Source organism: Xenia sp. Carnegie-2017, unplaced genomic scaffold (genome assembly GCF_021976095.1).
Source record: "Xenia sp. Carnegie-2017 unplaced genomic scaffold, XeniaSp_v1 HiC_scaffold_21, whole genome shotgun sequence".
Lineage (NCBI taxonomy): Eukaryota > Metazoa > Cnidaria > Anthozoa > Malacalcyonacea > Xeniidae > Xenia > Xenia sp. Carnegie-2017.
Genome location: NW_025813484.1, coordinates 4943853 through 4958553, shown reverse-complemented (window position 1 = coordinate 4958553; position 14701 = coordinate 4943853). Strand labels below are relative to the sequence as shown.

Genomic DNA, 14701 nt, shown 5'->3' with positions numbered 1-14701 from the left:
AATACTTTCATAGTCTAATAGTTATAATTGCACTTACATAGCCTGAAAAACTTTCTTTCCAGGATTTTAAAACGTTTTTTCAACTCAGCTTCGTTATCACGTTGAGGATAGAAAATGCCACAATTAAAACCTCCTTTACACGAATTGAGATTATATTTGAGCTGGAAACAGCGATATTCTTAAAGCGGATCACAAGACGGTAATTTTAAGCTCTGTTTCTTGATTCTACTATAAATTTCCATCGAACGTGTTTTTTAAGAACGGCCTCCAGGCTATTAGGCCTAGGTCGATTTTCCATGCGAATCGAACTTAATGCGAACACTAAATAAATTTTAAACAAGGAGTTTTGTCATTTGAATAGTTTTGGAAAAAGCTTGACTTAAACGTGATCCTTATTTATTATACGCTGTTGATACAGGCCTGTTGAAGGCGAGGGGGGTAGGGCTGATATCTTATAAAGCTTGTATTTCATGGGTTTTTTTACCTTACGCAATTTATAGTTTGCAAGCTACGTCATAGCCGCCATGTTGAATGATTTCAACAAAAGATTTTCTTTATTTACAATGCAAATTTCATCCAACATGGTGAGCATTCCATTGTTCTCGTACTCCCAGGGAGATGGTTGCAATCCACCAATTGAGTAAAACGTCATATGATAGTGTAAAGTAGAAAATGTAATAATACACGAAAAGAATTATCAAGACGATAAATGTCAAAACTACCTGTACCAAAATTTTTGTTGATAATTTGGGAAAATGAAACAGACATACAGCAGCAAGAGCCCTACCTTTCCTACCTTTCCTACTTCTGTAATTTCCTACTGATTGTAATTTTTTCATTGGACGTCGTCGAATATTGAATTAAAGAAATATAATTTAGTTCCTTGTAAAACATTACAAGCCATCTTAAAAAATCCCATTCAGCCACGAATTTGACAACAACGATAGTGATACCCATAATTAGGGGGAGATCGCGTCAATCTGAAATATGTTAGAAAATATCTGTTTGGGCATTGAATATGATGCCTGTCCAGATAGTAATTTCTACCACTTCCTTCATCGCTAAATGCAGTATACCTATTATAACAAGAAGATTTAAAGCCAGAAAAAAAACAGCAGTTGTAACTATATCTCACATCTCCGTTTCTTCTTTCTAAGCGAAAGCTCGATAGAAGCCCGTTACTGCCACATGAAACTGTTTGTCTGTCCAAATAACGAGTATCACCATTGCCTGCAAAGGTGTATCCATTTCGTCTGGTAGAGTTAGAACACACTGTTTTAGTGAGCCTGCAGCATGTATAGGTATATCTGAATTGGTGGTTTTGATTTCGATTGAACCTAAATGATTGCATGACGTTACCGCTGCCTCCGCAGTTCAGGTGATGGCGATCAAGATAAAACATACTACCACCACCATCTGAATTGAAGGGTGTGTGGCGAGAAGTACATGATTCGCGACAAGACAATTCATCTTGGTTATCCCCGCACTGATAACGTCTGTAATTGCATCGGTAACTTTGAGGTATGCATTTTTTTGTGTTGGAACAGTGAAACTGTCCGCTACAGCAACCAAGGAAACAAGGCTTGCTTTTTTCATTTGATCCGATGCATGGTCTTCCTTTTCCCACCTGAACAACTTTATGTGATCTAACTCTTTTTGTAACGCCCCCGTAATCACATGCCTTGGAACATGAAGACCATTTCGACCAAGATGTCCACATACAATCGCGTTTATCGCAGCTCTTGCCGTAATAATTGGGCTTGCACTTGCACTGCCCAGTTTGATCAGCGCACTGAAACCCTGTACTAACGCTTTTTTGTGTATCATTGACTAGAATGCTAGTGAAGACAGTGCCATTTGCATAACACGAACATGCCAAGCATTCAGACTGTCTTTTCAAACAAGTCGTCTTAACATGTCCTGACAAATAATAGTTCCTTTTGCACTCATTTTTTATAACCAATGATGGATGTATATATCGTCCTCCGCGACACTGCACTGTCACTGAATGAGGAATGCTATATTTGCACGTGGAGCTGATGAATTTCGATACCTAAAGATTGTAAATCGTTCCATGGAACAAAGATAAAGTAATAAAGACGTAATATAGACAACAAAAGAAAAATGAGATAAAAATGACGACAAGAGGCCCCTACAGCAAAAGAGCGATAATGATACAGAAGATAAAATTTAACGGAAGTGTAGGAGAGAAATAATGGGAACAGAAACTTTAACAAGTACACAAGCAAGAATAAAAAAGTCACCTGAGCAGATGTACGTAAATCATACAGTTTTGCAAGATGCATCGATGACCTTCCCATTACATCAAGTGCCTTGGCCCACAGCATAAAGCCCATTTGTTGAAGAAGTACTAATTGTCGCCAATATTGTCAACAGCAGCTTTATATGGCTGCAGACATGATTCATTACTGTATCTGCAACGATACAAAAGTAATCTGCTGTTAATAAGCTTTTCAATCAAGACGAAACATTAACGTGAGTTAAATCTTTAAGTTCTGTTTCATAGAGTAAATTCGTGCTGTTTTACCTGTTCATGAAGACGATCATAAGAGGTTGATGAGCTGTCAAAGGTGTTCCTCTTCTTCCAAGGAAAAGAAAATTTATGTCATACAGCCATTTTGCAACTCCATCAGGTTCAAGAACTTTCCTAGCAAATGTTCTTTGTTCTTGGGCATGCGTATATGGATAAGTTATTGCTAGCTGCTCAAAACTATGTACGTAGTATTCGATATTCCTGATCGCATCGCCGTAGAGTGTGATCAAGTTCGACCATTGAAATTTTCTCGAAAAATGGCGGCCATGTTTATCAAAAGCCTTCGTAGATGCTACTTCCAGTTGAGTGATAGCACAACGTCTTCTACCAAAGCTAATTCCGACAAATTGCCTTAGATCTTCAATGTCAAATGCAATATCCCCAAGCATTGGAATCTTGAAAGTTTTGGAAAGCATAAGATCCATCGCCTTCAGAAGTTGGACTTTTTTGTGTTGCTGACAATTATCACCTAATCAAATTCAAAAGCGCGCTTTGTTGAGTAATTTTGAAATGAAATGACTTATTATAGAAGTAGCGAATTATGGATGCAATCTATGTTTTAACAGACTAAAATCCTATCCTTCATTTACGCAAAACTGTTCATTTTTTTGCACTTGTTTCCCAGTGATTCGGTAAATGTTGTTTAGATCATGCTATAAAAAATAAGAAAAAATGCTACACAGATATAGCGTTTCGGTTTTATATAGTAATAATTCCTCCTAATTAATACTAATAGGAGACGTTCACTGACTAAATATGTTTTATTTCGACTAGTTTTCGGCATTTGAAAAGTAAACTTATGTTTTAGAAGCTAAGATGTTATAGTAAATGGTTGAAACCTGGGTATATTGCATGTTCGTTGAAAATTATGGAAAATACGATTACGTTTTTAAGACTGTTGTAACTCAGTTAATGTCGCTTTGATTTTAGAAAGCTTATGGGAGATAAATTTAAGATAAAAATTAATGTATGACAGTACTTTTAACTTGTTTTGCTTTAATTATACCGTAAAAACCCTATATGTCCTGTTCAACTATTATCACGCCTGTGAGCAGTTCTTTTTGACTGAACTCAGAGCAGAAGCGAAGGAGATTTTAGTCAGTTTCCATACTTTTTATATTTATCATTCCCTCTACCACGAGGGTATTGAGCGCTTTTCGTATGTCACAAGCCACAAGCTACGAGCAAATTTGTGGGTGAAAATTTTGATTTGGAAAATGCGAAATGTTTGAAGCATTTCCTTCAGCTAGTCTATATCAAACGTGGACATTTAAGCCCCTAATTTCATACTGAACGGTGTTTATGAAGGGAAGTTAAAGTGCAGAACGGTATCTCCAAGAGCCATCTCTTAATTAAGCTGTATTTGCTCAAGAGTAAAGCTAAATTACTGCAACCCACATTTAAAGATTTCTTAACTTTTATGCAGGTACTACAGAGCGGGAGAGGGAGGCTGGGGGCTACCAATACGGCTGGTCGATGGCCCCTCAACAAAAAAAATGAGCTCCGTGGTCCCTGTAAAAATCAACTTTATTGTAGATGAAGAAGCCCAAAACAAAATTAGACCCATGGAAAAGTTGAAGATAAGCAGGGATGTTTGAGGTTATTAATTTGAAAGAAAAACAGACAATGTAGATTTCATCACTTGTACCTGATGTGTTGTTAAATGGGGCGTCTGCCGTGCCATACAGGGAAAGACGAAATCGATAAATTGTACCTTTCAAAAATAAAAATTCATTGAAAGATGAAAACTTTTTGTTCATTAAATCAGTATGGTTAACCGAAAACATCGTCTTTTTGGTCCATTTATATGAAACAAAAACTTCATTGGCCAAAGAACAGCGATGGTTTCGGTTTTATGTTGATTTAAAAAAATAGCCTTTTAAAAACACGGGTGGTGATTGGTCAAATGCTAGAAAAAACGTGTATAACTCAATAATGCACGAGAGTTCAGTCTTGCAAGAATCTCGCATGTTGCATGGTTTGAATGTATTTAACATGCTATTAAAAGCAATAAATTTATCTTTTAAATATTGTTATTTAAAGACTATTTTATAAACGAAATAAAAAAATATTTACTTATTTCTATTGAATTATATAAACACTTGTGAAAGTTTGGGAGAAACTCAAAATTGCTTGGAAATACTCGCACTTCGTACTCGGGCTTGCCACGCAAGTTCTCGTTTCTCTCAAACTTTGCCGTATGTTTGTATAACTCTACAGAAACTCTAGAAATGTTTTCTATTTCTTAAATATTTAACGGCCGCAAAATGCCAGCCCTATTGCAGGCAGAAACGTTTCAAAAATAACCATTAAATTTCGGGAGAGCAAAATAGTTAAGTTCCTTTTTCCATATTCAAAACAACACAAAAATAGCCCCATCTTGAAATATTTCCGAAAAAACAAAAAATACGCGTTTGCATTGAGCAAGTACATTTGTATTGTTCTTCCTGAAAAAACCCGAACGTTAGGGAGGTTTTTTCTTCTAAAATAACCGAAACCGAAATAGATCTTCTGGAATTGCACAGCTCTTTTGAAACTTTTCGTCTTCACACAAGAAACTTTTCAATTTAAATTGCGTTTTCACAAAACTTGCTTTCTGATCATGTAATATCTTGCAACTACACAAAATGCACAATCGTATTCACATATTTTTATAACGAAAAATTACAGTTATCTAATATAAAATAAGTGCAAAAAACAAGATGACTCGATGCTAAGATAATAATTAGACTTTCCTTACCCTTGCCAAACCCAAAAAAGGGGATTTCATTTTTTAAAGAAATTTTCCAAGATCCAAACGAAGGCTCACCCCAAAAATGAAGACTTAGCGTTTTCAAGTTAGTGAACCTTCTTGCCGATGTAAGGGAATCCATCGAGCGAGCACTAATGACTTTTGACAAAGTGCCACTTGGCGATTGAATATAAGCGCTAAGGACACCGCGTTTAAAATAATCAACGTCAAACGTTGCCACAACGTGCTCGAGATGGTTTATGATCCCACTTTTGCAGTTCAATTTGTTGATTGAAACATTAAACGTCGTGGTGTGAGATCTAAAATGTAAATGTTTACAATTTACAATGTCAGGTGACCTCTTTCATCGGAAGCAACGCAAAGAAGCTGTTAATTTTCCAAGGTTTTTTGGAACAATTACATTCGACATACCAATTTATCGTGATTCAAGTAGCTACGTTTGGTTTAAAAGAAATGAAATATTTCACTTTTTATAGTGAATAAAGCAGTAAAAAGTGGTTGACAAACTTTCGTTCAATGCCGTAAGCAGTAGCTGAAAGGGATCAAATGTAAAAAAATGCGTCCTAAATTATAGAGATGATCGATCGATATCAAAAACTTACGTCAGTGACGATCGATAGATGTCAAAAACTTACGTCAGTGACGATCGATAGATGTCAAAAACTACGTCAGTGACGATCAATCGATGTCAAAAACTTACGTCAGTGACGATCAATCGATGTCAAAAACTTACGTTAGTGACGATCTATCGATGTCAAAACTTACGTCAGTGGCGATCGATAGATGTCAAAAACTTACGTCAGTGGCGATCAATCGATGTCAAAATTTACGTCAGTAACGATCGATCGATGTCAAAAACTTACGTCAGTGACGATCGATAGATGTCAAAAACTTAAGTCAGTGACGATCGATCGATGTCAAAAACTTACGTCAGTGACGATCGATCGATGTCAAAAACTTACGTCAGTGGCACAGAAGAAACAGTAACTTCACATTTCAATTGCGAGGGCAGTGTTTGATTGAATTTTTTGGCATTCTTTACAAATAATGAGGCATCAAGAGAACCAAATCCCACTTGGTTGCTCACTATTGATAAAAAAGAAAATTATGCAGAATTGGCATCATTATTGACAGCATATGTAAATTAATTTATTTAGATACGATATACAGCTATATATCAACATGTTTTTCCTGATTACATATGTCTGACATGAGCTTTTGTACAAAATTCAAATCCCATCTTTGTCATTTATACCTAAAAATCCTGCTTTGTTCAATGTTTTCTTCACATTCCCATGAACATTGTCCATTCGGCTTGACCTCACAATCAGATGCTGAACCTCTCGCCAAGTTAACGAATTTCTGTAAAATCGACATTTAAATTATCGGTGGTAAGTTCTTCATGATTACGTTAACCATGAACAGTTTTCGTGTATAAAGGCAAGCAATGATTGTAATTTTTGTCTTTCACGAAAACGTCAAAAATTGCAGCGGTTCGCTTTTTGAACTTTAACTTAGTTGTGAAGTGGCTGTATTATGTCATCGCTATTGAGTTACCACAAGTTACACTTTTAGGCAAACAATACCAATACCCATACAAAAATTGGCTATCAGTAAAACAAGGAATGGGAAATAAAGGAATGGAATAGAGAAATAAGAAAACCCAGAATGACAAAAGCCAGAATCTGTAAAACCTGGAATGACAAAAGCCGGAATCTGTAAAACCCGGAATGAGAAAAGCCGGAATCTGTAAAACCTGGAATGACAAAAACAGGAATCTGTAAAACCCGGAATGAGAAAAGCCGTAATCTTTAAAACCTGGTATGAGAAAAGTGCATGTGCTGAAACCTTGACTGGACTGTGGTCTATAGACTGGATTGTGGGCTATGGACTGTTGACTATTAACCATTGAGTAAGGACTACTGTCAGTCAAATAGTTTTATCAAATACCGCGGTAGTGGATCCTTGTTCATTACGAGTAAAAAGAATGAGTAAAAGTTAACTTTTTCGATTGCAAAGCGCAATGCCTTTTATGGGGATTTTGTAAACCACTTTTAAATTTTAAAATTCCACTTTTAGCAAACTAATCTATCTAGTCCTATATAAACTTCTCATCTTCCATATCAAATTAAAGGTAAATGACTGATATCCGTTAATCTAACATCTTTGTTAATCAGTTCTCAATTGGGTTTTACAGATTCCGGCTTTTCTCATTCTGGGTTTTACAGATTCCGGCTTTTCTCATTCTGGGTTTTACAGATTCCAATTTTCCTCATTCCGGGTTTTACAGATCCCAGTTTTTCTCAATCCGGGTTTTACAGATTCCAGCTTTTCTCATTCCGGTTTTACGGATTCCGGGTTTTCCCATTCCTCCAGTTCCGTTCCCCGATTCCTTGTTTTACAGATAACCTACAAAAAATTGACAACTCGTTCATTTTAGACTCTCTTAACATTAAAGTAAATGGTTAGAACCCGTTAGTATCGTTACATGTTTGTAGATGTAGATCGTCCAGGTTAGTATAGTCCTGAGATGGATTGTTGTTGTTGATGTTGAGTGACGTTTCGACAACCTTAGCGGTAGTCATCTTCAGAATAAGATTTTTTCAACATTTCAACCCAATAGAGTCAATAGAGATAATACTTTGAAATTCCAATAACTATTGCACCTCGATCGACCCCTAATAATTAACAAGTCGAGTAAAGTCTTAAAAACTTATTTGTTATAAGGTATCAAAGTTACCACACCATAACTATGTTTGTTGCCCCAAATTGTCCTTTGGACAGAGATTGCATATAAAAAAGTACATTTGAAAAAATAATAATTAACGCATGCATTGATGTAGTTGAATAAAATCAGAACAATGAAAAGCAAAGCGACCTAATCATATGGTGTAGCTTTTACACATGTATGTTTAATAACTCCACTATCGTGAACTACTTATATTGAAAGTCGTTAAGGGCGGTAAATGTTGAGTGATCTAATAAAAAGATATGACATAACGTTTTAGGTACACACTTCGCTTGAAGACCAAGTGCTATTATTCCGGACACCACAGCAGCAGCGCATGAGGTTTCACCAAATTTGGTGGTGCAAGCTTTGTCGTTTGCAGCCGATGTAGTCACCTAAATAGTACAAAATAACATTCTGTTATCATATAAAACAAAATTGTCATCATACGGTATATTATATATTATTTATATTTTTCATATAGAAGATTTCCACATTGTTCATATTAATTGTGTTTATGTGTTTTAGTCATTCAAAATAAAGTTTGCAAAAGGCTTCAAAGGAAATTTCTTTAGCGTTCTATATAGCGTTCTTGCGTATGCTTTCTATCATCGTAGGCGAAAGCTCAGCTATTCATACCCAATTTCCACAAACAGCAGCTGTCATGACAGCACTGCATTGTTCAGATTTAATCGACGGCATTCCATTTCTGTTAAGAGCAGCAACAGCAATCGTTTGGATATTGTTTACGAACCCGTTGAAAGCGCAGTTATCTCCGAAAACTACACCTTTCCAGAGGAGAAGACATAGATTGAACCAAGACCATTGCGTCCCTTGATCAAGCAAAAATTACGAACGAATAAAGAACTGAAAAATTAGGCACTCTCAAAGAGGTTGCACGTACATTGTACCTCCGCTTCATAAATGACGCCTACATAATGTATGCATAATAAGTTTGCACGACCTAATTACGCATTCATTATTAGTTTATCCAACGAAATTTTAATCATTTCTTCCTTTACAGATGGGAAAAGCACTCAAAAAATTATATATTTCAATTATAGAAACGAAAGATTCTTGGATGACAATCTTTGTTTTTGAATAGTTTATAATTTGTCAAGTTTCGAATTGAATTAATGATTTCAAACTCATTGCTTAAAATGGACACGTCGATCAAATCTTTTCGACAATTTCATTTCAGAAAATTGTAAATTGAAAGTTTAATTATAATTGTTTGAGCTTAGTCAACGAAAACAGACAAGAAAGCCAACTAATAATCATACCTTTGCTACACCATTTTGAAATGCAAGCTCGGTCAAAGGGCCTGGACCTTGGACTATGAATCCAGTATCGGGAGGACCCCAACTGTTTGAAAAAATATCGATGCCGCGACCATGAAATGGGAACATAGCTTGAGCAAGAACGGTGTCATTTGGAAAACTTGAAGAAATTACTTGAATGCCTGAAATCAAAAAACAAAGAGCATGGAAACAATAAAATAGATGATTGAAGATGACTTAAAAAGTACAACGATCATCATAGTCAGATCTATCGCAAGTTTTTAAAGACCGAGATTAAGTGACTATCGAATGATTCCACAATTTTTGTTATCATTTATTTATGCTATCAAGGAGAAAGTTTTTTATGTAACGTCTCCACCTCTACTGACATAATTATAATCAATTACGACTTCCAAAAAAATAAACACAACATTTCTACTGATGATAACATGTAACACTTGCCAAACGTTAAGAATAAACGTTTACTTTAAACAGAGTGTCAGTTGTTTTGCGTCATCAATGAACTGTTTGCATCTAACAAAGACAATGAAAGCGAACTAATAGCGAGTACCTGCAATTTTTGCATTAAAAGCAATGCCATCACCGCAGATTTTGTTTCCAACAGCACCAGCAATTATTCCAGCACAATTTGTACCAGACCTGATAAAATACAGGCACTACATAAAAGCACGGCATTTATCTTTTCTATAAAAGTTTGTAGTTCTGCATGATATGAAAATCACGCAATTGGGCAACACGATTTGGAAATACATAGTTGTCCTCAATAAGTTAAATTTGTTTATTGGAGTAATGCTAACTTCCAAATATATATTGCATTGACACTTCAACATTTTCCTTCTTTCATTAATAAAAGTAGGTATACTTCACTCGCTCTTTTACTTCTGGTCACTGCTAAACTTTCAAAACAGTTCAAGGAAAATCAACTCGCTCCTTTTAAAATATGGACAGTTTAAGTTCTTCATTTTTTAGGGTGGCATTTCACGACAGCTAACGCTTTATGCAAAATAAGAATTGATACAAAAAATTGTCGTTTTTTCAGAAAAGAATTTTATCCAAGTTGAGAAGAGTTGTTATGCATAGTTTAAGGCTCTGAATGGAATGCGAACCACTCCGCATTTAAGTGTGATAAGCTGACTAAGTAAAATTATCACAAATATGGTTTCACTAAAAATTGACAGAATTTATGTAAAACAAAAGAAATGCTTACTTGAGTTCAAAATAAACTGCAGTTATTTTGAGTTGAGAGGAGAATTGTTAATTGTTTGGTGCAATCAAATATTATCAAAACGAAAGGTTAATTTAGAACTGCTTGAGACTGCAATACAAGATGTTGTACTTACTCGTCAGAATTTGAAATATATTTATCATTATTTGCAAAGTCATAACTCAGCTTGGGATCCTGCGTATTGTAAGAAAAGAAAAATTAATCACGAGATGTGCTTTTTTTGGTACAACAGAATAATAAGATCAGAGAGCCTGTTTTTTTTATCACACAATACGTAAACAACATAAAACGCGTAAGTCGTCTAAAAATTAAATATACAGTGGCCAGTTGCACACGAAGTGGACCTACTGTATATTCACTATACTGTGTAACAAATTACGCGCTTGGTGCGTAACTTGTACTTGGAAGGTTCTATTCAACGATCATTGAGCTGCTTAAGTCTTCATTTTGGCTTTTATTTCAGCTACTATACATACATGAATGATGAATATACACTCAGAACAAATAAATATGTGGGCAAAAGAGAACAAGTTAAAGTTGAAACACACCAACATGTTAATAGCCCATAGAACGTAGATCATGGACAATCAGCCACAATCTTATTCCATGCATTTAGGTTAATAGGTTCGTTTTGTAGTTCTTGTTGCCCTAATCGATAAGTCGTATGAAATTGAATGATTCCTGTACGAGTACGAATTCATTAATCTTCCACTCGTTTTGCATATATTATCTATAAATTTTTCTGTGTGATGGTTGTGACAGTAAACATGATACACGTCAGTCGAGTCTCGGAAGTCAAAAATAAGTGAGTTAAGCGACCAATAAATTCAAAAATGTCGTAAAATACATAACAACGGTAACTCCAAATAATGTAAGCATTTCAATTCAACGTTTCGACTTTATTTAGTCCTAATGATGGCTAAATAAAGTCAAAACGTTCAATTAAACAGCTTACAATATTTGGAATAACTTCAATATGTTCTACTTTCAAAGCGACTGGCTGACGCGAATCAGCTACCATACATAACTCTCGCATGCGTTTGACACATTCCTCAGGATTACGTCTCGCGCTCACACGCATAATACGATGTATTTCACACATAAACAAAAGCTAAAATTTACTGATTTAACAAAAGCATGCTTAACAAATGTTTCATTCAAAGTATATTTAATAAAATTAAATTTCAACTTCCATTCCTGAAAACGAATTTTAAAAATTTCCAAAGGATGATTGACCACTTTATGTAATGTCGCACAGGCAATCTCGCGCATGAGCAAACTTGAACCTTGGCATCTATGTCGCCAAAGCTGTTGCCTTGCGTGTTTAGGCTTTACACAGACTGACCTACCATAAACCAATGGAATCAGTTACGTTGAAATTACATGATAACATAAATTCACTTACGTAGCTTGCAGTTAGATCTTTGTGAGTAAATCTCAATCCAGAATCAACGACAGCGATGGTTATATTCTTGCCTGTATATCCCATTTTCCAAACTCTCTTGACATTATGATCAAAAACATCGTCCTTACCCTAAGAAATAAAGTAATCCTCCAAATTGCAAAGTTAACTAATCAAAAACTTGACGACACAACATGTTCTAGGTATTAAAATAGGTCAAAAGTGCAAAACATCGCAGCTCAAATAGCTAAAATATCATATTCAGAGATCAATTAGTTCATACAAACGAACCGATATGTTCACGAGTTTACTTCAATACGAAATAAAGAAACGATGATTTATTTCAAAGTATTAGTTTGCTTTAAATGTTTTTGCGACGCTTAGGTACGCAAAAGCTTGGCAACACCCAAATGTTATTCCTTGAATTTAGCAATGATATCAGATACCTTAGTTGACGCGTATAAGAGTGTTTATAATTTATAAATGGAGATTATTCTTTGAATTTAGCAATGATATCAGATACCTTAGTTGACGCGTATAAGAGTGTTTATAATTTATAAATAGAGATTATTCCTTGAATTTAGCAATGACATCTGATTCCTTAGTTGAGGTGTATAGAGTGTTTATAATTTATAAATGGAGAAGTAAGAACATGAAGAGTTAAAAAATGATATTCGACAAACAATATAACACGATGATATTGCCTCGAACAAATTTCAGCAGGATTGACCTATTTCTTATGCAATTAGAAAGCGTAAAGTATTACCTTACATTGAAAAATCAATGATATCAGCAAAACTAGCGACAACAATGACATAAGGTTTGAAGCAAACATGCTTATGGTTTAGGTTTTTACGCTTCTCATACACAAACACTGAAGAAATGTTTAGTTTTGTTTTGTAATATGCTCTAAACAATAGATGCTAACACTGTATGCTCACTATGCTGAAGGAAGTTGATACTCAATGCCAATGTTGCCAGATGAATTTTAAATAAGTTCATGTCGGCATGTTCAAAAGTTCACATATTATCCACCAATGTTAAAAAATCGACAAAAATTGCATAATTTGCACCAAATGAATGAAATAAGCTAAATCAAATGTAAATTTATAATGATGCACATTGCACATTTGTACAAAACAACAAAAAAATAACAATGAAAAACAGTTATTTAGTTCGATTCAGAATCTCGTCGAAAATGGGCATAGAAGGATGAGATTGTCAACGGTTGTAGATTACACTACCTTGCAAATAGGTCCTGTCAATTCTAATTTGAAGGGTGGCCATGGTAGGAATAATCATATCAATGGTGGCCCATAAGATTCAATGCTGTAAAATATCAACACAAGTTATGTAATCCACCAACACAAGCTGAAATAATCACGCAAGTAAAATAATCACAACGCAAGTAAATAAAGTCACAACACAATAAATAAAGTCACAACGCAAGTAAATAAATTCACGCACAAGATAATCATCACAAGGATGGAATGGTCAAACAATTAAAATAGTCACAATTATTTTTTCATATAATCACAACGCAAGTAAAATTGTCACAACCAAGTAAATGTAACACCAAGTAACTGGATATTTTTTCCACACAGATAAACATTGGAATTAATAAGTAGAATCATTTGAAAATTAAGCGATGGTCACTTCTTCCTATGATGTAAAAATATGTGATTCTCATGTATATGCCAAAACTTTGGCTGAGAGAAGCAACTGGCTCACAATAAGCAACCCGTGAAAAAGCATCCAAATGGGTTTTCGTTGTAGCACAGATATGGAGTTAGTTTTATATTTACGTGCATTGCAGGATTTGGGTTGTCAAGAATCGTCCCATGTTCAACGTCGTAGAATGCTATCAAGTGGCTTGTATCTCCAATTCGATTTGGTGGGTTGTTTGGTCAGTTTAACATGGCAGCATGAAAAGCGTACCTATCCGCGGTGAATAACTCGCAGGGTCACGGCTCCTCGAGCCCAAGGTTTCCGATGACGGGTTAAGGAACCTCAACACTATGGGATAGAAGTTTGCGAAAGTGCCCAGTTTGAGCCCTTTATCTGGGTCGGCCTGAAAGCATCAAGCTGTACGTTGTTAGTGGTGACAGCGATACCGCAAACTCAGCATCCTCACGGGGACATACAAAGAGGTCGGGCATCAAAGTTATAAACCAGACTCTGGCCAACGCCGGTCATGACGGTATAGTCTTCAGCTACATGCGGGCTCAGAGCCAAGTTCAGTGAGGGTGCCGGCTGGTAAGACCTTGAAGATGAAAAGATAGCCCTCCCTCATCCTTGGCTTAGGCGATTGCGGAGGTAAATCGTGGGATGCCGCAGGTGGCTCCTCCGGAATCGTGAAACCCTTCCCTATTCAGTAGACCTGAGCGCGGGTCGGCGGGCAGTCCTCCTTTATGCGGATCGACCTTCCGCTGTGGAGTATAGGACAACTGACAGCCATCTCAAGCCTTCTCGTGCAGACACTCGACGGCATTAACAATTATGTGTTTGTTAAGCCTGACTTGTGCGTCTACGCCCTACCAACAAGTTAATGAGGTGTTCTTTTGGTTGAAATTCAACACTGAGAGTACATTTCCAAAGGGTATCCGATCTTTCTGGATCTAAGAACCGTTGATATTTTAATTTTCATCAGATTTAATGTGCCAAAAGATGATATGAGCAACATCTCGTAATGATGGGTTCCGGAGGAGCTTTGTTGCCTGCCATGGTGTTGCTGCAGCG

General features: G+C 35.9%; 3 protein-coding genes across 3 annotated transcripts; all 3 read right to left on the bottom strand.

Moving 5' to 3' along the window:
* Positions 1-653: 653 nt before the first annotated feature.
* On the bottom strand, positions 654-2376 carry LOC124444682. The gene is made up of 2 exons (XM_046995309.1): positions 2265-2376; positions 654-2053 (listed from the first exon to the last, which is right to left on the bottom strand). Exons 1-2 carry the CDS (start codon positions 2355-2357, stop codon positions 920-922), a joined length of 1227 nt encoding a protein of 408 aa, XP_046851265.1. The 5' UTR covers positions 2358-2376; the 3' UTR covers positions 654-919.
* LOC124444580 (proprotein convertase subtilisin/kexin type 4-like) lies at positions 2372-8819 on the bottom strand. The gene is made up of 8 exons (XM_046995192.1): positions 8674-8819; positions 8323-8429; positions 6562-6668; positions 6269-6392; positions 5295-5605; positions 4203-4268; positions 2549-3023; positions 2372-2435 (listed from the first exon to the last, which is right to left on the bottom strand). Exons 1-8 carry the CDS (start codon positions 8734-8736, stop codon positions 2372-2374), a joined length of 1317 nt encoding a protein of 438 aa, XP_046851148.1. The 5' UTR covers positions 8737-8819.
* LOC124444579 (neuroendocrine convertase 2-like) lies at positions 8817-12897 on the bottom strand. Its single transcript, XM_046995191.1, has 6 exons — positions 12729-12897; positions 11966-12094; positions 10676-10734; positions 9886-9974; positions 9318-9496; positions 8817-8867 (listed from the first exon to the last, which is right to left on the bottom strand). The coding sequence occupies exons 1-6, from the start codon at positions 12795-12797 to the stop codon at positions 8817-8819; spliced, it is 576 nt and encodes a 191-aa protein (XP_046851147.1). The 5' UTR covers positions 12798-12897.
* Positions 12898-14701: the final 1804 nt, after the last annotated feature.

Coding starts and splice junctions, on each gene's coding strand:
- LOC124444579 (XM_046995191.1), bottom strand. CDS start 12,797: ATGTTTGCTTCAAACCTTATGTCATTGTTGTCGCTAGTTTTGCTGATA. Junction 12,095..12,728: donor CATTGATTTTTCAATGTAAG/GTAATACTTTAC, acceptor TTTATTTCTTAG/GGTAAGGACGATGTTTTTGA. Junction 10,735..11,965: donor AAGATCTAACTGCAAGCTAC/GTAAGTGAATTT, acceptor TACAATACGCAG/GATCCCAAGCTGAGTTATGA.
- LOC124444682 (XM_046995309.1), bottom strand. CDS start 2,357: ATGGGCTTTATGCTGTGGGCCAAGGCACTTGATGTAATGGGAAGGTCA. Junction 2,054..2,264: donor ATTTACGTACATCTGCTCAG/GTGACTTTTTTA, acceptor TACAATCTTTAG/GTATCGAAATTCATCAGCTC.
- LOC124444580 (XM_046995192.1), bottom strand. CDS start 8,736: ATGCCGTCGATTAAATCTGAACAATGCAGTGCTGTCATGACAGCTGCT. Junction 8,430..8,673: donor CTGCTGTTTGTGGAAATTGG/GTATGAATAGCT, acceptor TGTACTATTTAG/GTGACTACATCGGCTGCAAA. Junction 6,393..6,561: donor GAACAAAGCAGGATTTTTAG/GTATAAATGACA, acceptor TTTTATCAATAG/TGAGCAACCAAGTGGGATTT.